Here is a 27,329-nt window from a genome sequence, read left to right on the forward strand (position 1 = left end):
ATCTAATCATCATCAACCTGTCAATCGCATTTTATACAAACACAAAAGCCACAATTCAGTGGGGAGTAACTTCGAGTCCTCCCAGCCACGAAATGTCATATTTAATGTAACATGTAATGTAACATGTAAACAACATCATAAATCAATTAACTATCGAGTATTCTAACATATGAACACTAAACTGACCAAATTAAACTATCATGTGAAGCATATAACAAGCAGTAATCCAAACTTTATCAATTGTAACCGGCTTGCATCTCACCTATTACAATTCATAAAATCACCATACAAGAAAGGGCAATATATCAAAGACCGGCATAAGTTCTTAGCACCGTCAATAGTCACTCTGTAACTCGAGTCTATACCACGAGGTAGGGAAGGTAATCGAACCGGTATCTTGGCTCAGAGGTTCTATCAAAACATGGCCAAGACACAACACAACCCTAGTCCTAAATCTGCGCAGACCTAGACATGCGGATACACACCACCGCACCCAAGACCCACAATTTTTTTAAAACAAAGTGAGTACCCTAAGGAGTCCACCAAAGGGTTGGCTAGTACTTAAGCTGACCACTTACCCTCAAAATAAGTAACGAGGTCATGCCCCAACTTGGATATAATCCCACCAAGTCAGGAACACAAAGGCTATTAAGCAGTGAACATATACTCGTCAAAGACTATAAAGGCCTATCTATGACAAACACAACAACCTGCAAGAAGTGTTCAATACCAATTCCATTTCAAGCAATATTAACAATATTAAAGGTTTCAGGGAATCTAAGGCCGTTTCTACAATATAAGAAACCATTCAATTCAATCAACAACACATGTGAACTAAAAACATAATAAATGGCCTAAAACAAGAATAAGGCCAATTATCCACTTTTCACAATAATTTTCATCCAACCGAATTTTTACCCGCAACCCCAGTCCTGCGACAGGTACGGGTTCAATCGCGGCTGACCAATCACACAATTGACTGACATCGATTCAATCAAAGGGACTAAGGGCTCAGTTTTCGGCATAATCATCCAACATTGTAATTATCGTTATAAAATTCATTTTAAGCCTATTCATTACAATTTCATATCATAACCTATCCTAACATGTGCAAACTACCAATATAAGCATAATTTTACCATTAACATTATATTTACTACTAACATAATTCATTTCATAAGACTACCCATATGTTACTTATACTAAATATAACATTAATTTATCCGAAACGACAAACAACGCATGGAAAATCGCGAAAACAAGCAACGGGCCGCCCCCCAAACCCTCCATTTCTCCATTTTTGTTCAGTTTAACATCGTCTGAAGCATCAATTAATCATTCCCATTTCATTTCCATACTAATATGTGAACTTAAACATACAAAAGACATGAATTTAACACATATTTTCATGTGAAATAAACTACTCAAATAATATTCACAAAATCATACAAAAAGCAAAGAATGTGACATTAATTCGTCGAGTAACTCGAAATATGTTACCTTTAGCAACAAAATGAGCAATTAGCACCTTGAACACCAAACCCTAATATGCCAACTAGCCACTATCTTCAACTATATACGAGTCTCCAAACTCGTCTTCTAAATCTTCACCTAAATAAACAATAAAAACACAATTATAAGCACTAATAATCAAAACCCTAAAAATGGTGGACAAAATAAATTTAGGGCAAATGAATTTAATACATACTAGGATGTTGGAAATGAAGAGAGGATTCCAAATATGTAATCCTTATGAAATTTGGAGTAGAAACGAGTGAATTATGATGAAAATTAGCTTAAAAAGGTAAGAAAATGGTGTTTTATGTTTAGAAAGCTTTAGAACATTCAAGGGAGATGAAGTTGGAAAAGAAAAATGCAAAGGGAAGGTGAAGGAAGGGTGTGGCGTGGCTAGGAGAAAGGAGACGGGATTTTTCCCGCGGAATTTCATTAGTCGGTTTTGGCTCGTTTCGCCGATAATTAGAACCGTTTGTCAAATGCAAATTCCGACGATGCCAAAGTTCTTAAACACGAGATTACAAGAAGATTGAGTACTCATATGACCCATTTCCAAAATCGTTTGCCCAATTTTCAAAAGAATTGCCGTTTTTCCCGATATGCCCTTATTTCGAAATAAAAGGCTTTTACATGGTTTAAACTATTTTTAAACATTTCGAAACTATCAAATTAAATAATTTACTTCAAAATATAATAGAATTACATTTCGTTGAATTATTATTAATTCAAATACATTAATATTAAATTCAACTTGATTAATAAATTACTTTCGCAAAATAATAACGGTCCGAAATTACGGGGTGTTACAAGTGAAGGACCAAATATTGGTCCTCTACCCCTCCAAAAACCGGTGACCATACACACTCACCTACAAGCTTTTGTTCTTATTTTTACTCTTCTCTATATTCCATTCATTTAGATGCAAAAACCTTTCCTCTCTCTTATTCTTGTTCATCTTTCTCTAAAACTAGAGAAAAGATGATTAAATTTATTCAATCACATTACTAATATTATTAATGTAATATATGAGTATTAGTAATCAATTTTAAGGTAAACTACAAAACAAATATCTAGCACATATTATTTAGTAGAGATAAGGGATAATCTTGGGTGCAATCAAGAGGAGTGGCTTCTATACTTGAAGTCTTTGGAGGATCATCCTAACATATGGAAAGCTCAAGAACAAGTGAGGTAGGAGACTTCACTTGTGCCCAAAATGGCCGAAAATTAGACGGTGAGAAATTGTTTTTTTCTCATCTCCTTTTATTAAGTTTGCATGCATAAGATCCTTAAGTTTTTATGACTAAAACTTTAAACTAAAATATGTGATATATAAAATATGATTTCCAACAAGTGGTATCAGAGCATTATGGTTGTTGCATGCAAGATCGGGACCGTTTTTCCGAGATAATACGATTAACGAATAAAACTTGAAATTTAGGATTTATGAAGATAAATCACGAAATAATTTTGCAAGTTAAAAGTTTCTGGTCCTAAATGGATTTTAGTTCATATGGGACGATTTATGAATTTTTATTGTTCATTTTATATATTATAAGCATTAAAATGTGATTTTTATGATAAAAATGTCGTTTTTGGACGAAAACTAGCTAAACTTCGAATTTTTCAGTGGTTTTTGGATATGTTTTCACATATATTATCTACTGATGGCCTGTAAATTTTCATGTTAAAATAAGTTGTTTTGTTCGAAATATTAATTTTATAATTTAAAATCGTATTTAAATGGATAAATTGGTTAATATGAGTTATATTTCGAATCTGGTCATGGAAATTTAGTATGTTGTCACATGCAATTTTACAAGATGTGTGTAAAATATTTGGCTATACTGAAGTCTTTTTGCATGATGTATGAATTTTTGATGAAAAATCACATAAATAGTGACTAAAATTAGCAATAATGCTAAAACATACTTCATGACTAAAGAAAAACATCACATGTTGCATTTTATCATATATTTCAGATCTAAAAGTGAAAAGTTGATGGAAATAAATTTTCTTATATTTTTATGGCCATATTTGTTAAAATCGATAAACCGCAACATTGTTTTTCACGATAATATTTCGAAATTTTTAACCTAAGTTTTGAATATTATGAGTGTCATGGTATTTTTCCAGAATGTTCATGAGTTTAAATTTCAAATTTCGAAATTATTTGAAATTTTTATGATTTAATTTGGAGTTTATAGCTTAATATTGTAATTTTAAGTCCATAATGAACAATATTATCAAATCAAGTTGAATTATTATCAAAATATTAGTGAAGACTAATTTTGAGTCCTAAGTGAGTTAGGGTAATTAACTTGTACATAAATATGAATTTATGTAATTATTGTGATTCTAATAAGTTAAATCACGCAAATCCGTAAAAACCGTTTAATATACGATATTGGCTCTTAAAAGGCGATTTAGCATAAAATGAAGCATGTTCATACATATTATAATGCTGCATTTTATTTATGATTGTCATAATTTTTATTTTATATAATTTTTGAATTATGTAATTTTACTTAGTATGACCTTATTTTTTAATTGGTATTACCCGAAATGTATGGGAATATCGATTCGGTTGTAATTATTGTGATCTCGTATCACCGTTTTGTAATTTAATAGATTTATTTTTAATTACAAATGTATAATAGGAAATTATGTAATTCATTTTGTAATTTATTTATTCCGGAGTTCCTTGAAGACGGTGCCATTCGAGAAGGCGGTCCATCAAAGAAAGTGTTACCTCGAGATGCGTGCCAAGACCGAAGATCAAGGGACCAAAGGAGTTGGTTTCCGAATTTGTAATAGTTTATTAGATTTACTATTTTAGGAAGGCCATACTAGGATTTTATTTTTATGCTTTGCATTTTATTTATATGTTGCATGCATCGCTAAATCGCCATAACTAAACATGCATTTTAAATCGAGTTTATCGACCGTGTCAATTACAATTATCGTAGTTCACCGCTTTAGTTCACTTAAAACGTGATAGATAATAAATTGACATGACCTCTCGCTAAAATAAACAATTGAGACTTAGCCTTACCAAAAAGTAGAAACCATGAAAACCTATTTCGTGAGGGAGTGCGCTCAGCCACACCGGGGTACAAACCTTGTTACGTAGGGGAAGTGGGCGATAAATGTCTATCCACCGTATTCATATTGATGAGGGATGAATCGGCTACACCGTGCCCAAGTTAATATGAATTTGGATCATGGACACATTTATTCGAAATTTGGGTTGAACTCAACAAAAGTATTCTCGACCATAGCCGGATGTGTTTTGGGCTAAAGATAAATATTAATGTAATTTTATCGACAAAGAGTTCTAAAAGTAAAATCGATTAAAGAGTTAATCCACCGAGTTATATTGATAAGGGATGAATCGGCTATACCGTGCCCAAGTTAATATGAATTTGGATCTTGGAATCATTTATCATAGTTGGGTAGAGGTCACTATGTAAATGCTTTACTTGTTAAATTATTTACAAGTATTATTATAACGATAAATGTTTTTGTTTTCATTATTCCGTTAATCATAGTGTTCTAATTCTTTACCTCAAATTATATACGATATCATTTCGATTTTAGTTCAAATCTCCATTAAAACATCGTAACTAAAGACAAAATTTGAATTTTCTTCTGAAAACCTCGTATTATCCATTGTAAGGATCTCTTGTGAAGAGTATAGATAAAAGTTATTCGTGATCAAAAGGGTTTTTGATTCTTGAATAACATATCTACTTACAATGAATTGTTTCTCATATGCTTAATTGATTTAAGCACTTTGAAACGTTAAATCATTTTGGTAAACTAGATTTGTAGGAAATCAAAATTGACCAAAATACCGCAACCACTTCAATGAAAGTTTTAAGACTAAAAAGAATAAATTGAAGAGTAGTCTTCATGAAATTCAATTTTGCTTCTCTAAGCAAAGACTCATTGAAATGAGTGGGAGCATTCTCTTAACCGTTAAGAAAAGGATGAGGTTCAAAGAAGTAAAATTAGAATGGAATTGATACAAGGTAATGTTAAAAGTAAAGTTATTGAGAATAACGATACTAAACCTATCAATCCCGACCGATAAAGTTTCCATTGTCTTAAATTGTTGGACGCTAGAAAGGAAACTACCCCAAATTATTGAAGAATCAACAAGTTAGTTGTGGGACATCTAATAGGACCTTCTTCTTTAAATGTTTATTTGATTGACATAAATTTTGCTAGTACTACTTCGTCAATATTAGAAACTGGTGGTGGTTTTCATCATTGTATTTGATACATAGGATGATTAGAATATGACGACTAGCAACAATGATGTCGAGAGATAAAGTCATTGTGTACTCAATCTAGTTTATGGGTTTATAGTTGTACCTTAATTATGACTATTAAAGTGAATAAACTCTAAATAAGAATATAATTTTGTTAAGATACAAAAGAGGTTTCACTTTTGTGACCCTATACACCATGATTTGATGTATGGCTAGCCCATTATCAAAGGTGATTATATTCTAAACCAAACTAGAATGATATATCATGTAGATGATGCAAGACTCAAATTGGTAACCCAAGATTAAACCTTAAATTCTGGAATGATGAACGCAAAGAGTTATTGAGTACTCTTGGAACCATTAGATTGTTAATCTTATGGTATATGCGTATCTTGTATTCAAAGCAAGATGTCTCGTGCTTTTGGTTGAAAAGGAGATCGAGGTTGTAAATCATTGATCCAGAATAGGTTGATCATTTTCTTTTACAACGATTTAAGTTGACACTAATGTGTTCACTTAATAAGGTAAATAGAGAAATCTTTGAAGAAGTTCAAAGAGTTCAAAGAATCACGATTTAGTCGTGATGGGATTATCAAAGTGAAGACTTTGATATAAGCCAAAGGAAATGTTATATAGTATCACAAATTAATCTCTCTTAGCACGCATTTTTGGATAATGTGTGGTTGGATAAAGAAATCAAACGCTATTCGATATGGTTTGGACTTCAATCAAGTTACTTTGAGTTACTTGATCCTTTTGGGGATTTTATCATTTTGTCTAAATTATTTTTCCACTAAATCTAAAACGAATCATATGAGATATGAAATGGTAGGGTACCATGTTTGTAAGTTTTCAAAAGAAACAAATGCTCATTTTTCCTTACTATAATCACGAGTACAACAGGTTTGTGGCTCGTGAAGCTGTCTTTCTAGAATACAAGTTTATTTCTAGAAGACAGAGTGGGAGAAATTATTCAAGAGCCACAAAAAATGTTATGTCGCAAGAAACTGGTCTTTCTTGGCTACATGAGACGTTTTGTGTAAGACGTTGTTTCTTCAAAACCTAGGAGGTTAATGTAACACCCCCATTGTAACACCCCCATACTCCAAGTGCCTTACCAGGACCACTCAGGTATGAAGACATTACCATCTCGGTCGCCCGAGGTATGATAATCAAATAGACAAAACAGAAACAACGTTTAATTATAAATGCTTTAGCGAAGAGTTACAATCCTCAAACCAAACTGAAAGTACAATACATTATTCCAAACTATCTGTTCTCAACTGAAATAATAATAAATGCTAAACTACAGCGGAAGACTCTATCATCATGTCGTGGCCATCCCAGCTATCCCAGTACTCATCTCTATACCTGTTCAATATCTACTCACCATCCCCGAATGGATCACCGCAGGTTTACAAAACAACACCGGGGTTAGTACTAATCACACAATCAATATAGATAACAACAATAAGATAACAGACAGCTGAACTGTCACACACACACACACACCACCAACTCCCATCATCTCAATCCGACCGTCCTTTGGACCAGCCCGCGATGGGGGACCGCAGTCGTTCCCACCTAAGCCCCGCTCATCATACGAGCGATAACCCTGTCCCATTAATGTGCACATCCCCTTCCGTGGCGGGTTCCACGAAGGGCGAAACTAGGGCGTGAAGCCACTCCCGCAAGTGACCCCACTCAGCCGAGAACGCATCTCGAGAACCATCAACAGCAATCACAACCACAAACACAATACAATCATCATATCAAACAACCAAATACAACACATCACCAATATCCCATTATGGGACTAATACTGAGTAGGAAATCCTACCTGGAAAGCACAACAAGCAGACGGTATCTACAGCTGTATCAAAACGCCTCTTCTACGAATCCTCCTCCTAACACATAACACATAAAGACTACCAATCACTTACTACTCATAAAACCCCCAATCTCTAAATTAGGGTTTAATCAATCCCAACAAAACATTATAAAAATTATGTTAAAAGCTTACCCTCGACGCAAGGAATCCAACGACACGAAAGACAACAAAAACCGACCGTCGAACTCCGGAATTGCTAAGAATGCGATTAGGAAGATGAACTGGTCGCTTTCTCTCTTAAACAGGGTTTTAGGTTTTGTAAAAGTGAATTAAAACAATGACGAATATGTTTAAATACCTTAATCGCATAATTAACAAAACCCGAGAAAACTCCCCCGTAAAACCGGACACTCGATCGAGTACCCAAGGTACTCGATCGAGTACCCCTTACTCGATCGAGTACCCCATCTACTCGATCGAGTACCCAACAGTCGAAACTACTTTATTTCGCAACTTGCCCATACTGACAGAGTAAGGGCTACTCGATAGAGTACCCCAAGACATATAAATACGGAGTATTACAGTCTTCCCTCCTTAAAAGGAACTTCGTCCCCGAAGTTCAAACCACTACTAAACAAAGGTACTCCCATAAGCCTTCCGACTCGAAGGTCAAACAAAACACAACGTAAAACATGATACTAACCCAACTTATCCCGACAAACATACCGACACAACATATAAAAGGTGTATAAAACTCTTAAAACTCTCGCGATCATCTCCTACCCCCCTAAAAGAAACAAGGTTACGTCCCCGTAACCATACATACCTGATCAAAAAGGAAAGGGTAACGCTCTTTCATGATATCCTCTGCCTCCCATGTAGCTTCCTCAGTCTCGTGGTTAGACCAAAGGATCTTAAGCAAAACTGTCTCACCACTCCTAGTCTTTCTAACCTTTCGGTCTAGGATCTGCTTAGGCACCTCAAGGTATGATAAAGACTCATCCAGCTCTAAGCTCTCTGCCTCCAACACATGTGACGGGTCACTCACATACTTCCGCAGCTGCGATACATGAAACACATTATGCACTCTCTCTAACGCAGCTGGTAAAGCCAGACGATAAGCAACTTCCCCAACTCGCTCTAAGATCTCATAAGGCCTTATAAACTTCTGACTTAGCTTGCCTTTCTTCCCAAATCTCATAACTCCACGCATCGGAGACACTTTCAGAAGAACCTTGTCCCCAACTTGAAACTCTATGTCCCGACGATGTAGATCTGCATAACTCTTTTGTCGATCCTAGGTCGCTCTGCTCATCCGTTCCTCGATCATCTTAATCTGTTCCACCATCTCATGCACCATCTCTGGTCCTAAAACCATTTGCCTCAAAGACTATCGTCCCAACAGATTGGACTCCTACATCTCCTCCCATACAAAGCCTCAAACGGTGCCATACCAATACCGGTGTGATAGCTGTTGTTGTAAGAAAACTCTATCAAGTCCAACCTCTCGCTCCCGCCTACCACCAAAATCCATCACACAAGCTCGCAACATATCCTCAAGAGTCTTGATTGTTATCTCGATCTGCCGTCGTCGCGCAGGATGAAATCTTTGTACTCATCTTCAAAGTCGTTCCCAACGATTCCCGCAACTCCTTCCAAAACCTTGATATAAACCTCGCATCTCTGTCAGACACTATGTCCTTAGGGACTCCATGTAACTTAAGCACGTTTTTTCGATAGGCCATAGCCAATTGTGCCTTAGTCCATGTATCTTTCATTGGAACAAAGTGAGCTGACTTGGTCAGACGATCCACTATCACCCAAATCATGTTGTTACCTTGTTGACTCTTAGGCAAACCCACAATGAAATCCATGGAAATGGATTCCCACTTCCACTCAGGCACCTCTAAAGACTGAATCTTACCTTGTGGTCGTCGCTGTTCCCCTTTAACTCTCTGGCATGTCAAACAACGGGACACAAACTCAGTTGTCTCTTTCTTCATCCCAGGCCACCAAAACGTTTTCTTCAAATCCTTGTATAGCTTGTCTCCACCTGGATGAACTGAATATGGTGTGCAATGCGCTTCTGTCATGATCGTCTTTTTCAACTCCTCATCATTAGGAACACACCACCTACCATCAAACCTCAAGCTACCATCTGTATGAATGGAAAACCGGGACACTGTCCCTTTCTCTACTCCAGCTCTCCACTCCACTATCTTAGGATCCAAAGCCTGCTTATCCCGAATGTCATCATAAAACTCCATATGTACTGTCATACCACCCATAGCATCTCCTTTCTGCATCATATGAATCCCAAAGCTTGCTACCTCATCACTCAGCCTCATCAAAGATAGAGCTGTACACAGGGAATGTACACTCTTTCTACTCAAAGCATCAGCAACAACATTGGCCTTCCCTTCATGGTAGATGATTTCCATGTCGTAATCGCCAATCAACTCCATCCACCTCCTCTGTCTCATGTTCAACTCCTTTTGCGTGAAGATATACTTAAGACTCTTGTGATCAGAAAATACCTTAAAGATTGCTCCATAAAGGTAATGTCTCCAAATCTTGAGAGCAAACACCACTGCACCCAACTCCAGATCATGAGTAGGGTAGTTCTCCTCATAAGGCTTCAACTGCCTAGAAGCATAGGCAATCACTTTACCATTCTGCATCAACACATATCCCAACCCATTCTTCGAGGCATCTGTATAAACCTCAAAGTTCTCGCTCCCTTCAGGCAATGCTAAGACAGGAGCTGTGGTCAAACGCTCCTTTAATGTTTGGAACGCCGTCTCACAACTCTCATCCCAACGAAACCTGTTCTCTTTCCTCATCAATGCTGTCATCGGTCTAGCTATCTTGGAGAAATCTTTCACGAACCGTCTGTAGTATCCAGCTAAACCCAAGAAACTCCTAACCTCAGCAACATTCTTTGGTGCTTCCCACTTTGTCTTTCGCTTCAATCTTCGCCGGATCCACTACCCCATCTTTAGAGATTACATGCCCCTTAAAAGCAACTTTCTCTAACCAGAACTCACACTTGGACAGCTTAGCATACAACTCATGATCCCTCAAAGTCTGCAACACGATCCTCGGATGCTCCTCATGCTCCTCCTTAGTCTTAGAGTAGACTAAGATATCATCGATAAACACCACTACAAACTGGTCCAAGAAGCGTCTCAAGATCCTATTCATCAAATCCATAAACACCGCCGCGCATTAGACAACCCAAACGGCATCACCACGTAATCATAATGGCCATACCTTGACGTGAAAGTCGTCTTTGGTATGTCCACCTCTCTAATCTTCACCTGATGGTACCCCGACCTCAAATCAATCTTAGAAAAGATGTTGCACCGCTCAACCGATCAAACAGGTCATCTATCCTTGGCAAAGGATACTTGTTCTTTATCGTCACACGGTTCGGCTCCGGTAATCTATGCATGACCTCAAGCTCCCATCTTTCTTCTTCACGAAAAGAATCGGTGCTCCCCAAGGCGATACACTTGGTCTAATGTATCCCTTCTCTATCAAATCATCCAATTGCTTCCTAAGCTCCTCCATCTCCTTAGGACCCATACGGTACGGTGCCTTAGAGATTGGCCCCGTCCCTGGCTTCAACTCAACGGTGAAATCTATCTCCCTCTTCGGTGGCAACCCCGGAATCTCCTCCGGGAAAACATCCGCATACTCTCCCACCACCGGTATCTCATCAATCTTTGGACTTTCTATCCGGTCATCTCTCACATGGCATAAGATCAAAGGACATCCCTTCCTCAGATACGACTTCAAAGTAACAGCTGCAATCAACTTAACTTTGGGTTTGACTAGAAACCCACGATAAGACACACTAACACCCTTAGGACCTCTTAGGGACACTTTCTTTTGATGACAGTCTATCTTAGCCTTATACTTTCCTAACCAATCCATCCCAACTATCATCTCAAAACCATTAAAAGGAAACTCTAGCAAGTCTACAGGGAAATCGACTTGCCCAACTATCAAAGATACATCTCTAAACAACCTCCCACACGATACAGACTCACCCGAAGGTATGAAAACTTGCGCACTAACAGACTCATATATTCTCAAACCCAACTGTTTTACATGACTCGAAGACACAAACGACTGAGAAGCCCCCGAATCAAATAAAACAAACGTAGGAATACCATTAACAAGGAATGTACCGGTGATAACGTGCGCATCTTCCTCAGCTGCCTTCTTCTCCATCATGAATAACTTGCCACTGGTCTTCTGCCCACCTCCCTGGACAGTACTGGCTGATGCGGTCGGCTTAGCACCCGACCCTTGATTGTTGTTGTTGTTGTTCATCGGTGTCTTCTGATAAGAATTACCGCCGTTGCGGTTGCCTCCACTCTGGTAACTCTGACTTCCCCGGTTTGGCCATGATCCTGCCGGTCTGTTGCTCGCGAAGCTCTGCGCAGGTCTCTGAAAGGATCCCGGAGCACTCGTGCATTCATGTCTCTTGTGGCCTACGCCACCACAACCAAAGCAGGTCACTCCCCAACTATTGCTCACACTCCCTCGGCCACGCCCAAAGGAAGCCCCAGCACTAAACCCAGACCCAGAAGAAAACCCCTTTGACTGATTGTGGTTGCCTTTCTTGTAATTAGATTGGCCACCACCCTCGCTCTCAGACTTCCTCTTCTCACCTCCTGACCTCTCCTGAGCCATCTCCACCAACCTCTCCGCTCTCCCAGCTCTCTCATAAGCTTCCTTAACATCGGTAAGGATTCCCACGGGTAACTTATCCATAATCGTGGTAGTCAACCCTCTCTCAAACCTCAACGCCAGGTTCTCCTCACTCAAACCCATATCCTCAGATACCTGGACTTCTCATTGAACTGTCCTGTAGTACTCGGCTACCGACATCTCAGCGGTCATCTTAAACTTATCAAACTCTTCCCTCAACTTACTCCTTACATGCTCCGGCACGAACTCCTTCCTCACAGCCCTACGAAACTCCTCCCAAGGTATAGCAGGTAAGCCTTGGTTGGTGTATATCTCCTTAGCACTCACCTTCACTGAATCCCACCACTTGCCTCTTTGCCTCCCTCGGATAGAACGCACTGTTCCACTCTCATCTCATCAGGGCAATGAACCAAGTCTAAGATGTTCTCCATCTCCCTCAGCCAACTATCAAGCAGATTAGGCTCCCCAACCCCCTTGTATTCCTTCGGGTTAAACCTCGCAATGTAAAGGCTGATTTTCGAATGATCAACCTCCTTCTCCTTATTCTTATCCTTGTCCTCATTCACTCTCTTCAGGGTCTCAGTAAGAGCGTCCTGGTGCTCTAACATCTTAACGATGTCATCCACGGTCATAAGCTCAGCTCTCGCGTACAAAGCAGTTCTCTTGGGCGGCATCTTGAAGCTATATAAGAAAGGGTAAACATAAACACACGTACTAAACCTCAAAACACGAACACACGATGCCCAGAACCCACTCGATCGAGTTCCCAAACACACTCGATCGAGTAACGGGCTACTCGATCGAGTGCCCCACGTACTCGATCGAGTACCCAAACTCCGAACCAAAACGGACCTTCGATCTCCTACCTACTCGATCGAGTATCTAGGCTACTCGATCGAGTGACCCCCTACTCGATCGAGTACCCCTAGTTACTCGATCGAGTGCCCCAAAACTCGATTCTGGACTCAAAATCGCCAAAAACCCACCCGATCGAGTCAGTCCCACTCGATCGAGTATCACTAATACGTAAGAGCTACCCGCATATTACGTCATATGCTAACATGCTAACCTTATAAATCACATATTATATCATATCAATCATGCTATTAATTGCCACATTGTAAATCATTCAACATGCTATCATTTCATCAACAGTGTCTATATATATGACATCACTTTTCTTTCATCTCATCAACTTCCAATTCGAACATCCAACAATCAACACATTCCATCACATTTGTACACAAGTTAACCAAACACACATACGACAAACACTTTCCCCATGTGACCGGTTCAAAGTTGTAGGGCGACCCCCGCGACTTTAGGACGTCTCCCAAGCCTTTGCACTAGCTCCTACAACTTTTACCCCGGGTTCATTTTAATTGACTCTCTACGTTCATTAGGTTCATTGGTTACAGGTTTCAGGATCGTCGCTCTGATACCATTTGTAACACCCCCATACTCCAAGTGCCTTACCAGGACCACTCAGGTATGAAGACATTACCATCTCGGTCGCCCGAGGTATGATAATCAAATAGACAAAACAGAAACAACGTTTAATTATAAATGCTTTAGCGAAGAGTTACAATCCTCAAACCAAACTGAAAGTACAATACATTATTCCAAACTATCTGTTCTCAACTGAAATAATAATAAATGCTAAACTACAGCGGAAGACTCTATCATCATGTCGTGGCCATCCCAGCTATCCCAGTACTCATCTCTATACCTGTTCAATATCTCGCTCACCATCCCCGAATGGATCACCGCAGTTTACAAAACAACACGGGGGTCGTACTAATCACACAATCAATATAGATAACAACAATAAGATAACAGACAAATTTGAACTGTCACACACACACACACACACCACCAACTCCCATCATCTCAATATCGATCGTCCCTTTGGACCGCCACGCCGATGGGGGACCACTGCCGTTCCCACCTAAGCCCCGCTCATCATATCGAGCGATAACCCTGTCCCATTAATGTGCACATCCCCTTCCGTGGCGGGTTCCACGAAGGGCAAAACTAGGGTGTGAAGCCACTCCCGCAAGTGACCCCACTCAGCCGAGAACGCATCTCGAGAACCATCAACAGCAATCACAACCACAAACACAATACAATCATCATATCAAACAACCAAATACAACACATCACCAATATCCCATTATGGGACTAATACTGAGTAGGAAATCCCCGGAAAGCACAACAAGCAGACGGTATCTACTGTTTGTATCAAAACGCCTCTTCTACGAATCCTCCTCCTAACACATAACACATAAAGACTACCAATCACTTACTACTCATAAAACCCCCAATCTCTAAATTAGGGTTTAATCAATCCCAACAAAACATTATAAAAATTATGTTAAAAGCTTACCCTCGACGCAAGGAATCCAACGACACGAAAGACAACAAAAACCGACCGTCTGAACTCCGGGAATTGCTAAGAATGCGATTAGGAAGATGAAGTGGCTGCTTTCTCTCTTAAACAGGGTTTTAGTTTTGTAAAAGTGAATTAAAACAATGACGAATATGTTTAAATACCTTAATCGCATAATTAACAAAACCCGAGAAAACTCCCCGTAAAAATAGGACACTCGATCGAGTACCCAAGGTACTCGATCGAGTACCCCTTACTCGATCGAGTACCCCGGCCTACTCGATCGAGTACCCAACAGTCGAAACTATTTTATTTCGCAACTTGCCCATACTCGACAGAGTAAGGGCTACTCGATAGAGTACCCCAAGACATATAAATACGGAGTATTACACCCATACTCCAAGTGCCTTACTAGGACCACTTAAGGCATGGAAGTGCTACCATCTCGGTTCCCCGAGGCAATGATAATCATAAGACAATAACGAAACATACTTAAAAGTATATAATGTTTAAAGTGATTACAAACCAACTCCAAAAGCGATAAAGAAATACTGATTCTCGGACGGTCTCTTGCTAAAACTATCAAAGCTATAAAACATCGTCGACACGAGAGGAAGACTTCTAAGCGCCACGTGATGACTCATCCCGGCTATCCCATACGCGTCATATCATACCTGCTCAATAACTGCTCACCACCCCCGAATGGATCACCACAGTTTTTAAAACATTAAACGGGTCAAGATACTAATCACACAATTTATATAACCAACAAGACTGATAAACAACACGGCTCAAACAAGTCACACACAATCACCCACTCCAATAAATCTCTCCGTCACCGATCGTCCTTTGGACCACCACGCGATGGGGGACCGCAGCCATACCCACCAAATCCCCGCTCATCATACCGACCGATAACCCTGTCCCATTAATGTGCACATCCCCTTCCATGGCGGGTTCCACGAAGGGCGAAACTAGGGCGTGAAGCCACTCCCGTAAGTGACTCCACTCAGCCGAGAACGCATCTCGAGAGCCAGAGACAAACAATCACAATCACAACACAACACCAACAACCGTCTGAAACAATCAACAATCACTAACTACAGCGCAATCACCACACATCATGTAAATAATACTGAGTAGGGAAACCCTACCTGGAACAGCAACACAATCAGACGGTCTCAACAGCTGTATCAAAATTCTTCTTCTACGAACTCTCCTCCTAACATATAATCACATAATTACTAACAATCACAAAACTAACACAAATCCCCAATTCCCAAAATTAGGGTTTAACGAAACTTAAGGAAACATTATAAAAACGGTACGTAGGTCTTACCCTCGACGCAAGGATCACAAAGGTATCAAGAAAGGTAAAATCCGACCTTCCAAGCTCCGAGATTTGCCAACAATGCGATTAAAGCGAATGACGTAGTTTGATTTCTCTTTTCACAGTAGTTAGGTTTTAAAAAGTGTTTAAAGAATAGTGACGGAAGTAATATATAATTAATCGCATTATTAGCAAAACCTGAGAAATCATCCCCCGTAAACCGGCTACTCGATCGAGTAGCTGAGGTACTCAATCGAGTGCCCCCTTACTCGATCGAGTATCTAAGTTACTCGATCGAGTACCCAACAGGTCAGAAACTATTTTAAACTGCAACCCACCCTTACTCGACTGAGTAAGGCCTACTCGATAGAGTACCCCGAGACTCATAAAACCGTAGTATTACAGTCTTCCCTCCTTAAAAAGAACTTCGTCCCCGAAGTTCAACCCATACATAAAAAAAACAAACATACTAACTCGGTCAAGACGCAACAAAGCTACCAAGAACTCAACACAAAACCCCAACTTATAAAACATGAAACCATGAACCCTTAACACCAACTCCACCAACTATTCCTACCTCCCCACATCGCTCACGATGTCGTATCAACTACATCATAAACTCTCCCGACACTAACTCCATACACTACCAACTACCATCCTCTAACGCTGCTAGCTCAATAATATATCATCCACTACCAAATCCAATATCAAGACACTCATAGACATCAAACGGAATGTTACATTCTACCAGCCTTAAAAGGAACTTCGTCCTCGAAGTTTACTCACACTCATAACCTCATCATCCACCTGTCAACACTAGCTACTACAAGCACGGTCATGACCTTTAATAAAATCAATCAAAACAAATATCCGTCCTTTATGCTACACCAACACTCTACTTCCAAACATACTACCATATGTACAACCATCAAAATCTCTTTTATCGCATCCTACTCCTCTTAAGATAAATGTTACGTCCTCGTAACTCACTAATACTAAATCCTAGCTATATCGTCTCATAATCATCATCACCACCGCATGTCAAAGGTAACCACCTATAATCTAAACACTCACCATGCATATATCTAAGGCTCTCTTACTTAAACATTTCTCATACCTCAACTCATTCGGCACACCACCTAACCTATACCAGAAACTCGTAGCAAAATCGGCATACTAACTCTCCATTATAACTGCAAAACAACATACATCTCTATGTAAAGCACCTATCTCCCAAAAGCCTTAGTCACGATCCACATTTGTTACGTACACTCATACTAGCTCCTCAAGTTCTTTTCTTTCATTACCACAAAACTCATACATAACTTCATATGACACTAATTCCTCCAAACACTCTACACTCACTATCTCAACAAAGGATTATGAACCACCTGCGTCTTTCAGGTCATTACCACACATGTTTTACGAATCACTTGCCATTACCATGTCTACTAAAGCCTTATCTAGAACAAGATCAAAATTATCAGAATAACTTTCGACAATCGTGTCCCATCAATGAGAATATCACTATACCATGACAACAACGAAAACATATACAACTCTCTTTCATATCATACTCTACCCTCATTCCAAAACTTAACTGATAAGAAACATCAATAACAAAACAACTGTCTATCTGTACAAACTGAAACTCACAGGAAGCAACATCAAACAAAACAACAATTTATGTGTAACTGGTATGTACTTTCGAAACTCGAATCATAATCATCCCACCTACTCCACCACAACCGGTGACGGCATCGCAAAGACCGCCATCAATGACCACACCGCGCAGATGCGAAAATACCCGCATCACAACACTAAATACCGTGCCCGGATCACCACCCGAGGCACCACAACCACATCGATAGTCATCACAACTTACACAATCCCATAAGCACTGACTCAACATAACTTCTCAGACAAGAAAAACTTACTCAAATCCACTTTACTAAATCACAAAGCAACATACTATATGAATTAAACAGATAATAACCTCATGAATATTATCCCCTTACCACATCACGGAATAACACATATATCATGAATGCATACAAGTATAACCAGTCATGCCAGATCAATCAAATTATTACCTCTTTGAATATCATTCAATTAAATTACCGTGTCCAACATATATTACAGAGCATTCAAATAACAGTTTTATAACTATCACACCATACCACTTCCCGTGAGGTCAGAACCTCGCACAAACATTTATACACATCGTAGACCCGTAATCACATCCAACTGGTCAGTCCTGATCACGTAAGTTACCACTCGATAAAGGTTACCTGTCGCCCGAGCTTAACTCATATGCCCCTCATAACATGTTCTCCCATTCGCATAACCATCACCTCATGCCAAGTATAACCATACCATTACTATTCGACTATTAGCACCCGCCCCATCTAACCACATCTTATACTTTCCTACAACCATACATATCTATCCGGCCTCTAGAAAATCAACCTTATTTGAATTGCTACCTTTCTAATATACCATCACCCTTAACCACTAGTCACAAACAATTACACAACCACTGTCCGGACATCAAACCTCTTACACTCATCTCTAAACATCACAATTTCTTTCCTATCTTTACTTAACATCCCAAATAACGAACGTCGAATCCATCAACAAAATTACCTCAACATTCTTCCCAATACTATCCTTATTTGTATCATCATCTAACTCTCCACCAAAAATCTCGTATCGTGCAAATACTCCACCAACTTCTTACTCCCTTAATTCCTCGAAACTCATGATTAATCATGTTGTCCTGAAACTTCTGTATAACCATTAACTTACTTACTCTTGATAGTATCATACATCTCGACGATTCCTTAATTTTATGTCACATAACTCCGGTGAACATTTTTCTCAGTTTACTTTTATCCTTCTTTTCTCTTTATGCTCAACAATACCATTTAATAGCTCATCTCCTTATTACTTCTACCTAACTCTTTAGTGCTCCAGTTACCTTCTCATCGTTCCCAAAATTCAAATTCCATTATTTCATATCGATATCATCTCACTCTTTCTTACCATGGATCTTCTCTTATTATGCTATCACCCACACTTGCCTCTAATCTGTCCATAAAGTCAACGTTCACTGTTCAACAATTGCATCTCCTTTGTACATCTTTAGAAATCAAAATTCCTTTCATACCGTTAATTGCCCAAGGAAATCCCACAGTAGTTTCACCTCTTAATAAACCAAATCTCCCAAACTCACTCACTGTCTACAAATCCACCTCGCGACATGTCTCCACAACGTTCACTATATACTACTCTTCTCAACCCCTTTAAAACGAACTTTCACTATGTATATTCTAACCCACGAGACTCCTAACCATCTCCCTCCATAATTCTTCACACCTCTCAAGTTGTCACTATCCACATCCTTACTCTCAATCCTTTCATTCTCACGTTCCTTAGACTCACATCACCCCTTGCCCGTATTCACTTACTTTTACATTACTCAACACACAAACATATCACTCATCTCATCTCACAAAACATGCTTTATGCCTCACTTAAGCCATAACGATCTTCCTTTTCCTCTTCCCACTATCTATCACAACACCACACATATTCATGTCCACCCCACCGAACTCATACTCACCACAGGTGCCACTCCTTACATCATAAGGTTGGGTAACTTACGCATCAAGACCGACACACGCGTAAAACAACGCATAAAGAAGCAAAATAATACCTTTGAATTAAACATAATATGCAATGAATTCAAAAGATAAGCATATGACCCGAATCATGGGTCACTAGATCGAGTACTGGCCACTCGATCGAGTAAGGGACTTACTCGATCGAGTAGGTGAAGGTCAGAAGCACGTAAAACAAATCACCAGGGCTACTCGATCGAGTAACTGACATACTCGATCGAGTGCCCCCTACTCGATCGAGTACCAAGGCTACTCGATCGAGTACCTACGCATTTCTCAAAGATGTCCCAGTTTTCAGAAAAAACAGTCATAACTCACTCATTTCTTGGTCGTTTTGGGCGTGTGACCTATCGTTAGAATCGTAAAAGAACAAGCTATCACCTCCAATTAGAATCACATTAAAATCATTTATGCATCTCAAGTTATAACAGTTTAAAGACAACCTCTTTATAATCGAAAACACAACTACTTGATTTTACTTCCCAACAACTTCAACGACAACATGGTAAACAAAACAACTCGATGCTCATAAAACCAGTATCCCTACCCACATGTTACTAACTTTAAAAGCCAAGCAACAGATAACTCGATGCACATATATCATTCAACTTACCAATCACATATTACCCACATGTTTTTATTATATAACTTTACGTAAACAACATCACAATTATATGACATCAAGTATCATATTCACATGTTACTAGCATAACATGTGAATATGATACTCCAAGTGCCTTACTAGGACCACTTAAGGCATGGAAGTGCTACCATCTCGGTTCCCCGAGGCAATGATAATCATAAGACAATAACGAAACATACTTAAAAGTATATAATGTTTAAAGTGATTACAAACCAACTCCAAAACTGATAAAAGAAATACAGATTCTCGACGGTCTTTGCTAAAACTATCAAAGCTATAAAACATCGTCGACACATGCAGAAGACTTCTAAGCGCCACGTGATGACTCATCCCGGCCTATCCCATACGCGTCATATCATACCTGCTCAATAACTGCTCACCACCCCCGAATGGATCACCACAGTTTTTAAAACATTAAACGGGGTCAGTACTAGTCACACAATTTATATAACCAACAGTACAGTAAATAACACAGCTCAAACAGTCACACACAATCACCCACTCCAATCAATCTCCGTCACCGACTGTCCACTGGACCAGCCCTGCCAGTGGGGGACCGCAGTTGTACCCACCAAATCCCCGCTCATCATACCGAGCGATAACACTGTCCCATTCATGTGCACATCCCCTTCCGTGGCGGGTTCCACCAAGGGCGAAACTAGGGCGTGAAGCCACTCCCGCAAGTGACTCCACTCAGCCGAGAACGCATCTCGAGAACCATTGACAAACAATCACAATCACAACACAACACCAACAACCGTCTGAAACAATCAACAATCACTAACTACAGCACAATCACCACACATCATGTAAATAATACTGAGTAGGGAAACCCTACCTGGAACAACAACACAATCAGACGGTCTCAACAGCTGTATCAAAATACTTCTTCTACGAACCCTCCTCTTAACATATAATCACATAATTACTAACAATCACAAAACTAACACAAATCCCCAATTCCCAAAATTAGGGTTTAACGAAACTTAAGGAAACATTATAAAAACGGTACGTAGGTCTTACCCTCGACGCAAGGATCACAAAGGTATCAAGAAAGGTAAAATCCGACCTTCCAAGCTCCGAGATTTGCCAACAATGCGATTAAAGCGAATGACGTAGTTTGATTTCTCTTTTCACAGTAGTTAGGTTTTAAAAAGTGTTTAAAGAATAGTGACGGAAGTAATATATACTTAATCGCATTATTATCAAAACCTAAGAAATCATCCCCCGTAAACCGGCTACTCGATCGAGTAGCTGAGGTACTCAATCGAGTGCCACCTTACTCGATCGAGTATCTAAGTTACTCGACCGAGTACCCAACAGGTCAGAAACTATTTTAAACTGCAACCCACCCTTACTCGACAGAGTAAGGCCTACTCGATAGAGTACCCCGAGACTCATAAAACCGTAGTATTACAGTTAAAGTCATCACTTGTTGAAGATGATGAATTAGTGTTACTTTTAGAAAGTAAAGAGCTTGCAACTTACAAAGAAATTGTTTGATTCAAGTTGATTACTTCTGGAAAGTAATGAACATATGACTTACATGAGAGTGTTTAAGTCACAACTCAATACAAGGCTTAGAGCCATGAAAATCCGAAATAAATTCCAAGTGAATTGTTAGATATCAAAGCTTGATTGGTAGCAAAGGGTTCTACACTAGTTGAAACGCTTAAGTCTATTTGGATCTTCTAAGGGATTATTGTGTTTCATTATGAGATATATATAGCGAGTGAATCTAAAACCCACTTCTTCAATTAGAAGGAATGTATTCAATACATGTCTTGAGTTTTGTAGATTCTTGCCATCCTAAGATAATGTGAAACTTAAGAGAGGGTCTTAAGTAAGACATCAATGAGTTGGAATCAATGTTTTGATCATGTTATAAAACTTTTCTCGATAGGTCGAGAAGTTGTGTTTATAGATGAAGTTTAGTGGGAGTTACGGTAATTTTAATTAGTCTAATATGTGGATGACATATTGATCATTGGAATGATTTAAGACTTGGAGAAATATAATACATCTTTAATATTCAGATTTATGGAGATAAATCCACATGATATTAGCGTCAAATAAGAAGCCTTATGTTGATAAGATTCATGACTAGTTCAATCAAGTTGAACATATTTGATTGATTCCATTTGCTTCCGCTGCAGGACCATTAAATGAGTAATGATGTATAACACTTCATATACTCTGAGTATGATGAGTTGTTTCAAAATCGAATCTAAGAAATAGTTATCAAATAGCCATATAGATTATTCTTAAGTGCTTGAAGAAGCATTAAGGATGGTAAGTTAAGTGTTTTTGATGCAATTCACAAATTTGTGTAAGGGCTTACACTAATGACTGTTGAGATTGTATAAGGTTTCGGACAAATACCGTATTCAGAACACCTAAAGATGGTTAAGGAACCATTGTGGCTGTGTTATTTCAGAATGGATTTGTTAGAATCGTTCTAGGCAATAAAGAACAATGAGTGATGCTTACAACGGAAATTGAGTACACTTGCAATCATGAGATGTGCAAGAGGATGGATCCCGCACAATGTGAAAACAGTGGGAGCTATTCTAAGGCTAGAGAGCTTATGTCTAGATTGGATCTAGACACGTACTCAGAAAGTTTTGTAATGCAAATGTATACATTACAAAGGAAAACGAGTATGTAGTAACGTTTAGTAAGGTACAAGAAGTTGATAAAACCTACTAACCAAAGCCTTCTCATAGGCTTAACGTGATGAGTCATATCATTTCAATTGAATTGAAATGAACAACTACATACAAGATCAAATTAGATTATAGAATATGAAATAGTAATCAGGCATTGGCTATTCATATGTGATAATCGCATTTGTCGTTCGAGTTTTTACTTTAAAAACTCTTTTCTTGTACTTTGTTACATCCAAACGGGTTGTATGACTATGTTGAACCCCGTTAAAGTGAACCCGGATTAACATGGTATTTGCCCATAGTCACTTGTATGAGGTGACGTCTCGAAGTGACTAGAGTGTGATGCGATTGATGGCAAGTTCAAGTGCCATAGAGTCATGTGAGATGACAAGTCGATCACATAGGCAGACTGTTAGGAACACTTTCTCGGGCAGTGACCGCTTATAGAGTTCTGGCAAATTTATAAAGCTTGGTCGTGGCGAGAGCTACTATATTATTCTAATGAGTCGATTCTTTTGACTAAAGACTGTTCGCCTAAGGTGGCATGGTTTCAGATTAACTTTGATTTATGTTACTACGACCTTCGTAAATGAGGTCAAATGGGCATATTTTGGGTTATGATGGCCGTGGCTAGTCGAAGGGAATAGTGCGATATGAATTGTCCACCCCCTTGTCAGGATTAAAACAATATCTCAGGGCCACTCGAGGAGTAATGAACTGGAAATGCGTGGCCACGCTCGGAAGGTATCTATGGTTGATAATTCCGGTCAAATTAGTTATTCTCCAGATCGAGGAAACCACTCTTGATATGATCACTTGCAAGTACGACCTGAAAGACACCTTGCATTGAGTGGGGGATAGTAATAGGACAAGAGAATTGGTGATGCACACTTGTCGAGGACAAGTGGGAGATTGTTGGAGTGTCCCCGATAATAATGCGATCACAATTGTCGATCATGATGATCACATGTTTAAATCTCATTTTTAAGAATACGTAAGGGATGATTCATTATATAGTCAACTGATCAACATTAATCGGTAACGATTGGCTTGCTAGAGTTTGACGTTACTGTCGTGGGACGGTGGTGGTCAGTTGATCCCTTAAGGTCACACCTAAAGGATGATGCCCTAATCTGTAAAGTTGATTAATTGTATGACGATACAAGTTGATCAATTCCTTAAAATTGAACAATTCATGTGAGAGAGAATAGTGATATCTTATTATAATGGGATTAAATAAGATTTATTTTAGTAATAAAAAATACTTCATTACTAAAATTGCTTATTGTTTGAGAAACAATAAAGATAAGAATGAATGGTTAATTATAATTACAAGATGTTGTGAATTATAATTAAATGACCCATTTTATTTATGTGATCAAGTATCACAAGTCAATTTATTGTATGTAATTTAATTAATTTATAAAATGATATTTATGTGATAAATATGCATTAAATTAATTAATAACATGTAACATACTACATGTGACATATTGTGTGACAAATAACAAATTGACAAAATAAAATGGTAGTCCATTTTATGGTACATGGACCGAAATAATGAGAATGATGGGTGTTAGTGGGTGAATTATTTTATGGGATAAAATAAGCTAATAATGCCTAATCTACACCTACCTTTACATGCCTAAGGTTTTGATAAGAACAAAAGGAAAAGTGAAGGACCAAATATTGGTCCTCCACCCTCCAAAAACCGGTGACCATACACACTCACCTACAAGCTTTTGTTCTTATTTTTACTCTTCTCTATATTCCATTCATTTAGATGCAAAAACCTTTCCTCTCTCGTATTCTTGTTCATCTTTCTCTAAAACTAGAGAAATGATGATTAAATTTGTTCAATCACATTACTAATATTATTAATGTAATATATGAGTATTAGTAATCAATTTTAAGGTAAACTACTAAACAAATATCTAGCACATATTATTTAGTAGAGATAAGGGATCATCTTGGGTGCAATAAAGAAGAGTGGCTTCTATACTTGAAGTCTTTGGAGGATCATCCTAACATATGGAAAGCTCAAGAACAAGTGAGGTAGGAGACTTCACTTGTGCCCAAAATGGCAGAAAATTAGGCGGTGAGAAATTGTTTTTTTCTCATCTCCTTTTATTAAATTTGCATGCATAAGATCCTTAAGTTTTTATGACTACAAGTTTAAACTAAAATATGTGATTTGTAAAATATGATTTCCAACAGCTGCTGTGCTTGATTTTTTTCCCTCTGGAAAATTGCTTCAACAGGTGAACCATACTTTCATTACTCTCCTTCCTAAAGTTGACCTCCCCCAAAATGTTACCCAATATCGGCCTATTGCTTGTTGTAATGTTCTTTACAAGGCCATTTCAAAATTCTTGCTTCTAGATTGTCCAAGATTCTTCCTGAAATTATAAGCCCTAACCAAGGAGGGTTTGTGAAAGGTAGGACAATCATTGAGAATATTTTAATATGTCAAGATCTTGTGAGGCTTAATAATATAAAATATGTGTCACCTAGATGCTTGATGAAGGTTGACCTCAAGAATACTTATGACTCTGTGAATTGGAGCTTTCTGGAACAAATGCTTGAGGCTTTGCATTTCCCTCCTCCTTTTATTCATTTAGTGATGACTTGTGTCAGGACTGCCTCTTATTCTTTAGTCTTTAATGGCATGAATTTTGGATACTTTAAAGGGGCCAAAGGTTTGAGGCGGGGGGCTCCCTCTCCCCTCTTCTTTTCACTATCACTATGGAGTATTTGAGCAGGATTTTAGACCATGTAACCACTACAATGTCTTTCAAATTCCATCCTTTGTGTGGTAGCCTTCAATTATCCCATCTTCTATTTGCTGATGATTTACTCCTCTTTTCTAAAGGTGATACTCATTCAATCATGATTCTTTTAAGAGCTTTTGCCACCTTCTCCATTGCCACTGGTCTGCAAATGAATTCTATGAAATCTAATATTTATTTTAATGGAGTTCATCATTCTAATAAGGCTGATATCATTGAGGTGTCTGGTTTTGTGGAAGGTACCTTACCTTTCAAATATCTAGGTGTACCTATTGTCTTTGGCAGGCTCTCTCACAAACACTGTGCTGTCTTAATTGACAAAGTTACAGCCAGAATTAGAGGGTTTGGTGCAAAAAAAACTTTTTTATTGTGGCAGGCTAACTTTGGTAAATGCAGTGTTGACTTCTTTGTATAGCTACTGGGCTACTATTTTCATAATTCCTAAGGGTGTTCTCAGAAGGATTGATGCTTTGTGTAGGAACTATCTTTGGGATAGTTCCACTGAATTCTTGAGTTCACCACCAGTAAGATGGGAAAAACTGAGTGTACCAAAATGTGAAGGAGGTCTGGGTGTTAGGAACAGTTATTACTGGAATGCAACTGCTATTGGTAAACTTGTTTGGTGGATTCATTCAAAGCCTGATGCTCTTCGGGTCAGATGGGTCAACCACATTTATATGAAGGGTATTCCTTTATCTTCCTACTACCCTAAACCAGATGTGGCTTGGAGTTGGAAGTCTATTTGTAAGCTCAAAAACAGATTCCCTTTGGTTTTCCAATGCTGGTGTGTGGAGTACTAGTTCTGCTGGGTATTCTGTATCCAGTGGATATGATTTGATCAGGATCCATAATCCACTAGTTCCTTGGTACAAGTATATTTGGAATGCTTGGAGTGTGCCTAAGCATACCTTTATTAATTGGTCGATTGCAAGAGAGGCCCTGCGTTTGAAGGATAAGTTGTTTCAGCTGGGCATTAGTCAGGGTGTTGTGTGTTTGGTGTGTGGTGTGGATGTTGAGACTTATATCCATCTTTTTCACCAGTGCGATTACATCAAGAAAATACTTGGGATGATCAGTGTAAAAATCTCTATTCATTTTCCCTCAACTGCTATCTTGCCCTGGATTCATAGCAAGCCTTAGTCGAAGATTAAAAAGAAGGTCACTATTGCTTGGATTCAGGCTGCCTACTATATAGTCTGGATTCAGCGTAATAAAGTCCTTATTGATATAGCCCTAGCTCATCCAAATAGGGTAGTCCATGATATTGTTAGCATGATGAAAATTAGATTTATGTTTTGGCTTCAAAATGTAATGTCTTCTAATGATAAGGAATGGATAATTATGATTAGCTCCTAATTAGAATCGTCCATCTCCTTCAAAATGTACCATATGTTGGTAGTTTGTAATAGTTTGTTTATTGGTTTTTAATGGAAAGCTAACCTTTCACCAAAAATAAACTAGTAGATTATGCACATTACCAT

General features: G+C 38.6%; 1 protein-coding gene across 1 annotated transcript in view; it reads left to right on the top strand.

The window, feature by feature from the left end:
* Nucleotides 1-26,648, top strand: part of LOC141649204 (uncharacterized) — a 28,727-nt gene extending 2,079 nt beyond the window's left edge. The window contains exons 2-4 of the mRNA XM_074457899.1: nt 25,587-25,758; nt 25,932-26,087; nt 26,245-26,648. Coding sequence (XP_074314000.1) covers nt 25,587-25,758; nt 25,932-26,087; nt 26,245-26,648 — 732 coding nt within the window. The remainder of the gene's footprint in view (nt 1-25,586; nt 25,759-25,931; nt 26,088-26,244) is intronic.
* The last annotated feature ends 681 nt before the right edge of the window (nt 26,649-27,329 follow it).

Source organism: Silene latifolia, chromosome 3 (genome assembly GCF_048544455.1).
Source record: "Silene latifolia isolate original U9 population chromosome 3, ASM4854445v1, whole genome shotgun sequence".
NCBI classification, from domain to species: domain Eukaryota; kingdom Viridiplantae; phylum Streptophyta; class Magnoliopsida; order Caryophyllales; family Caryophyllaceae; genus Silene; species Silene latifolia.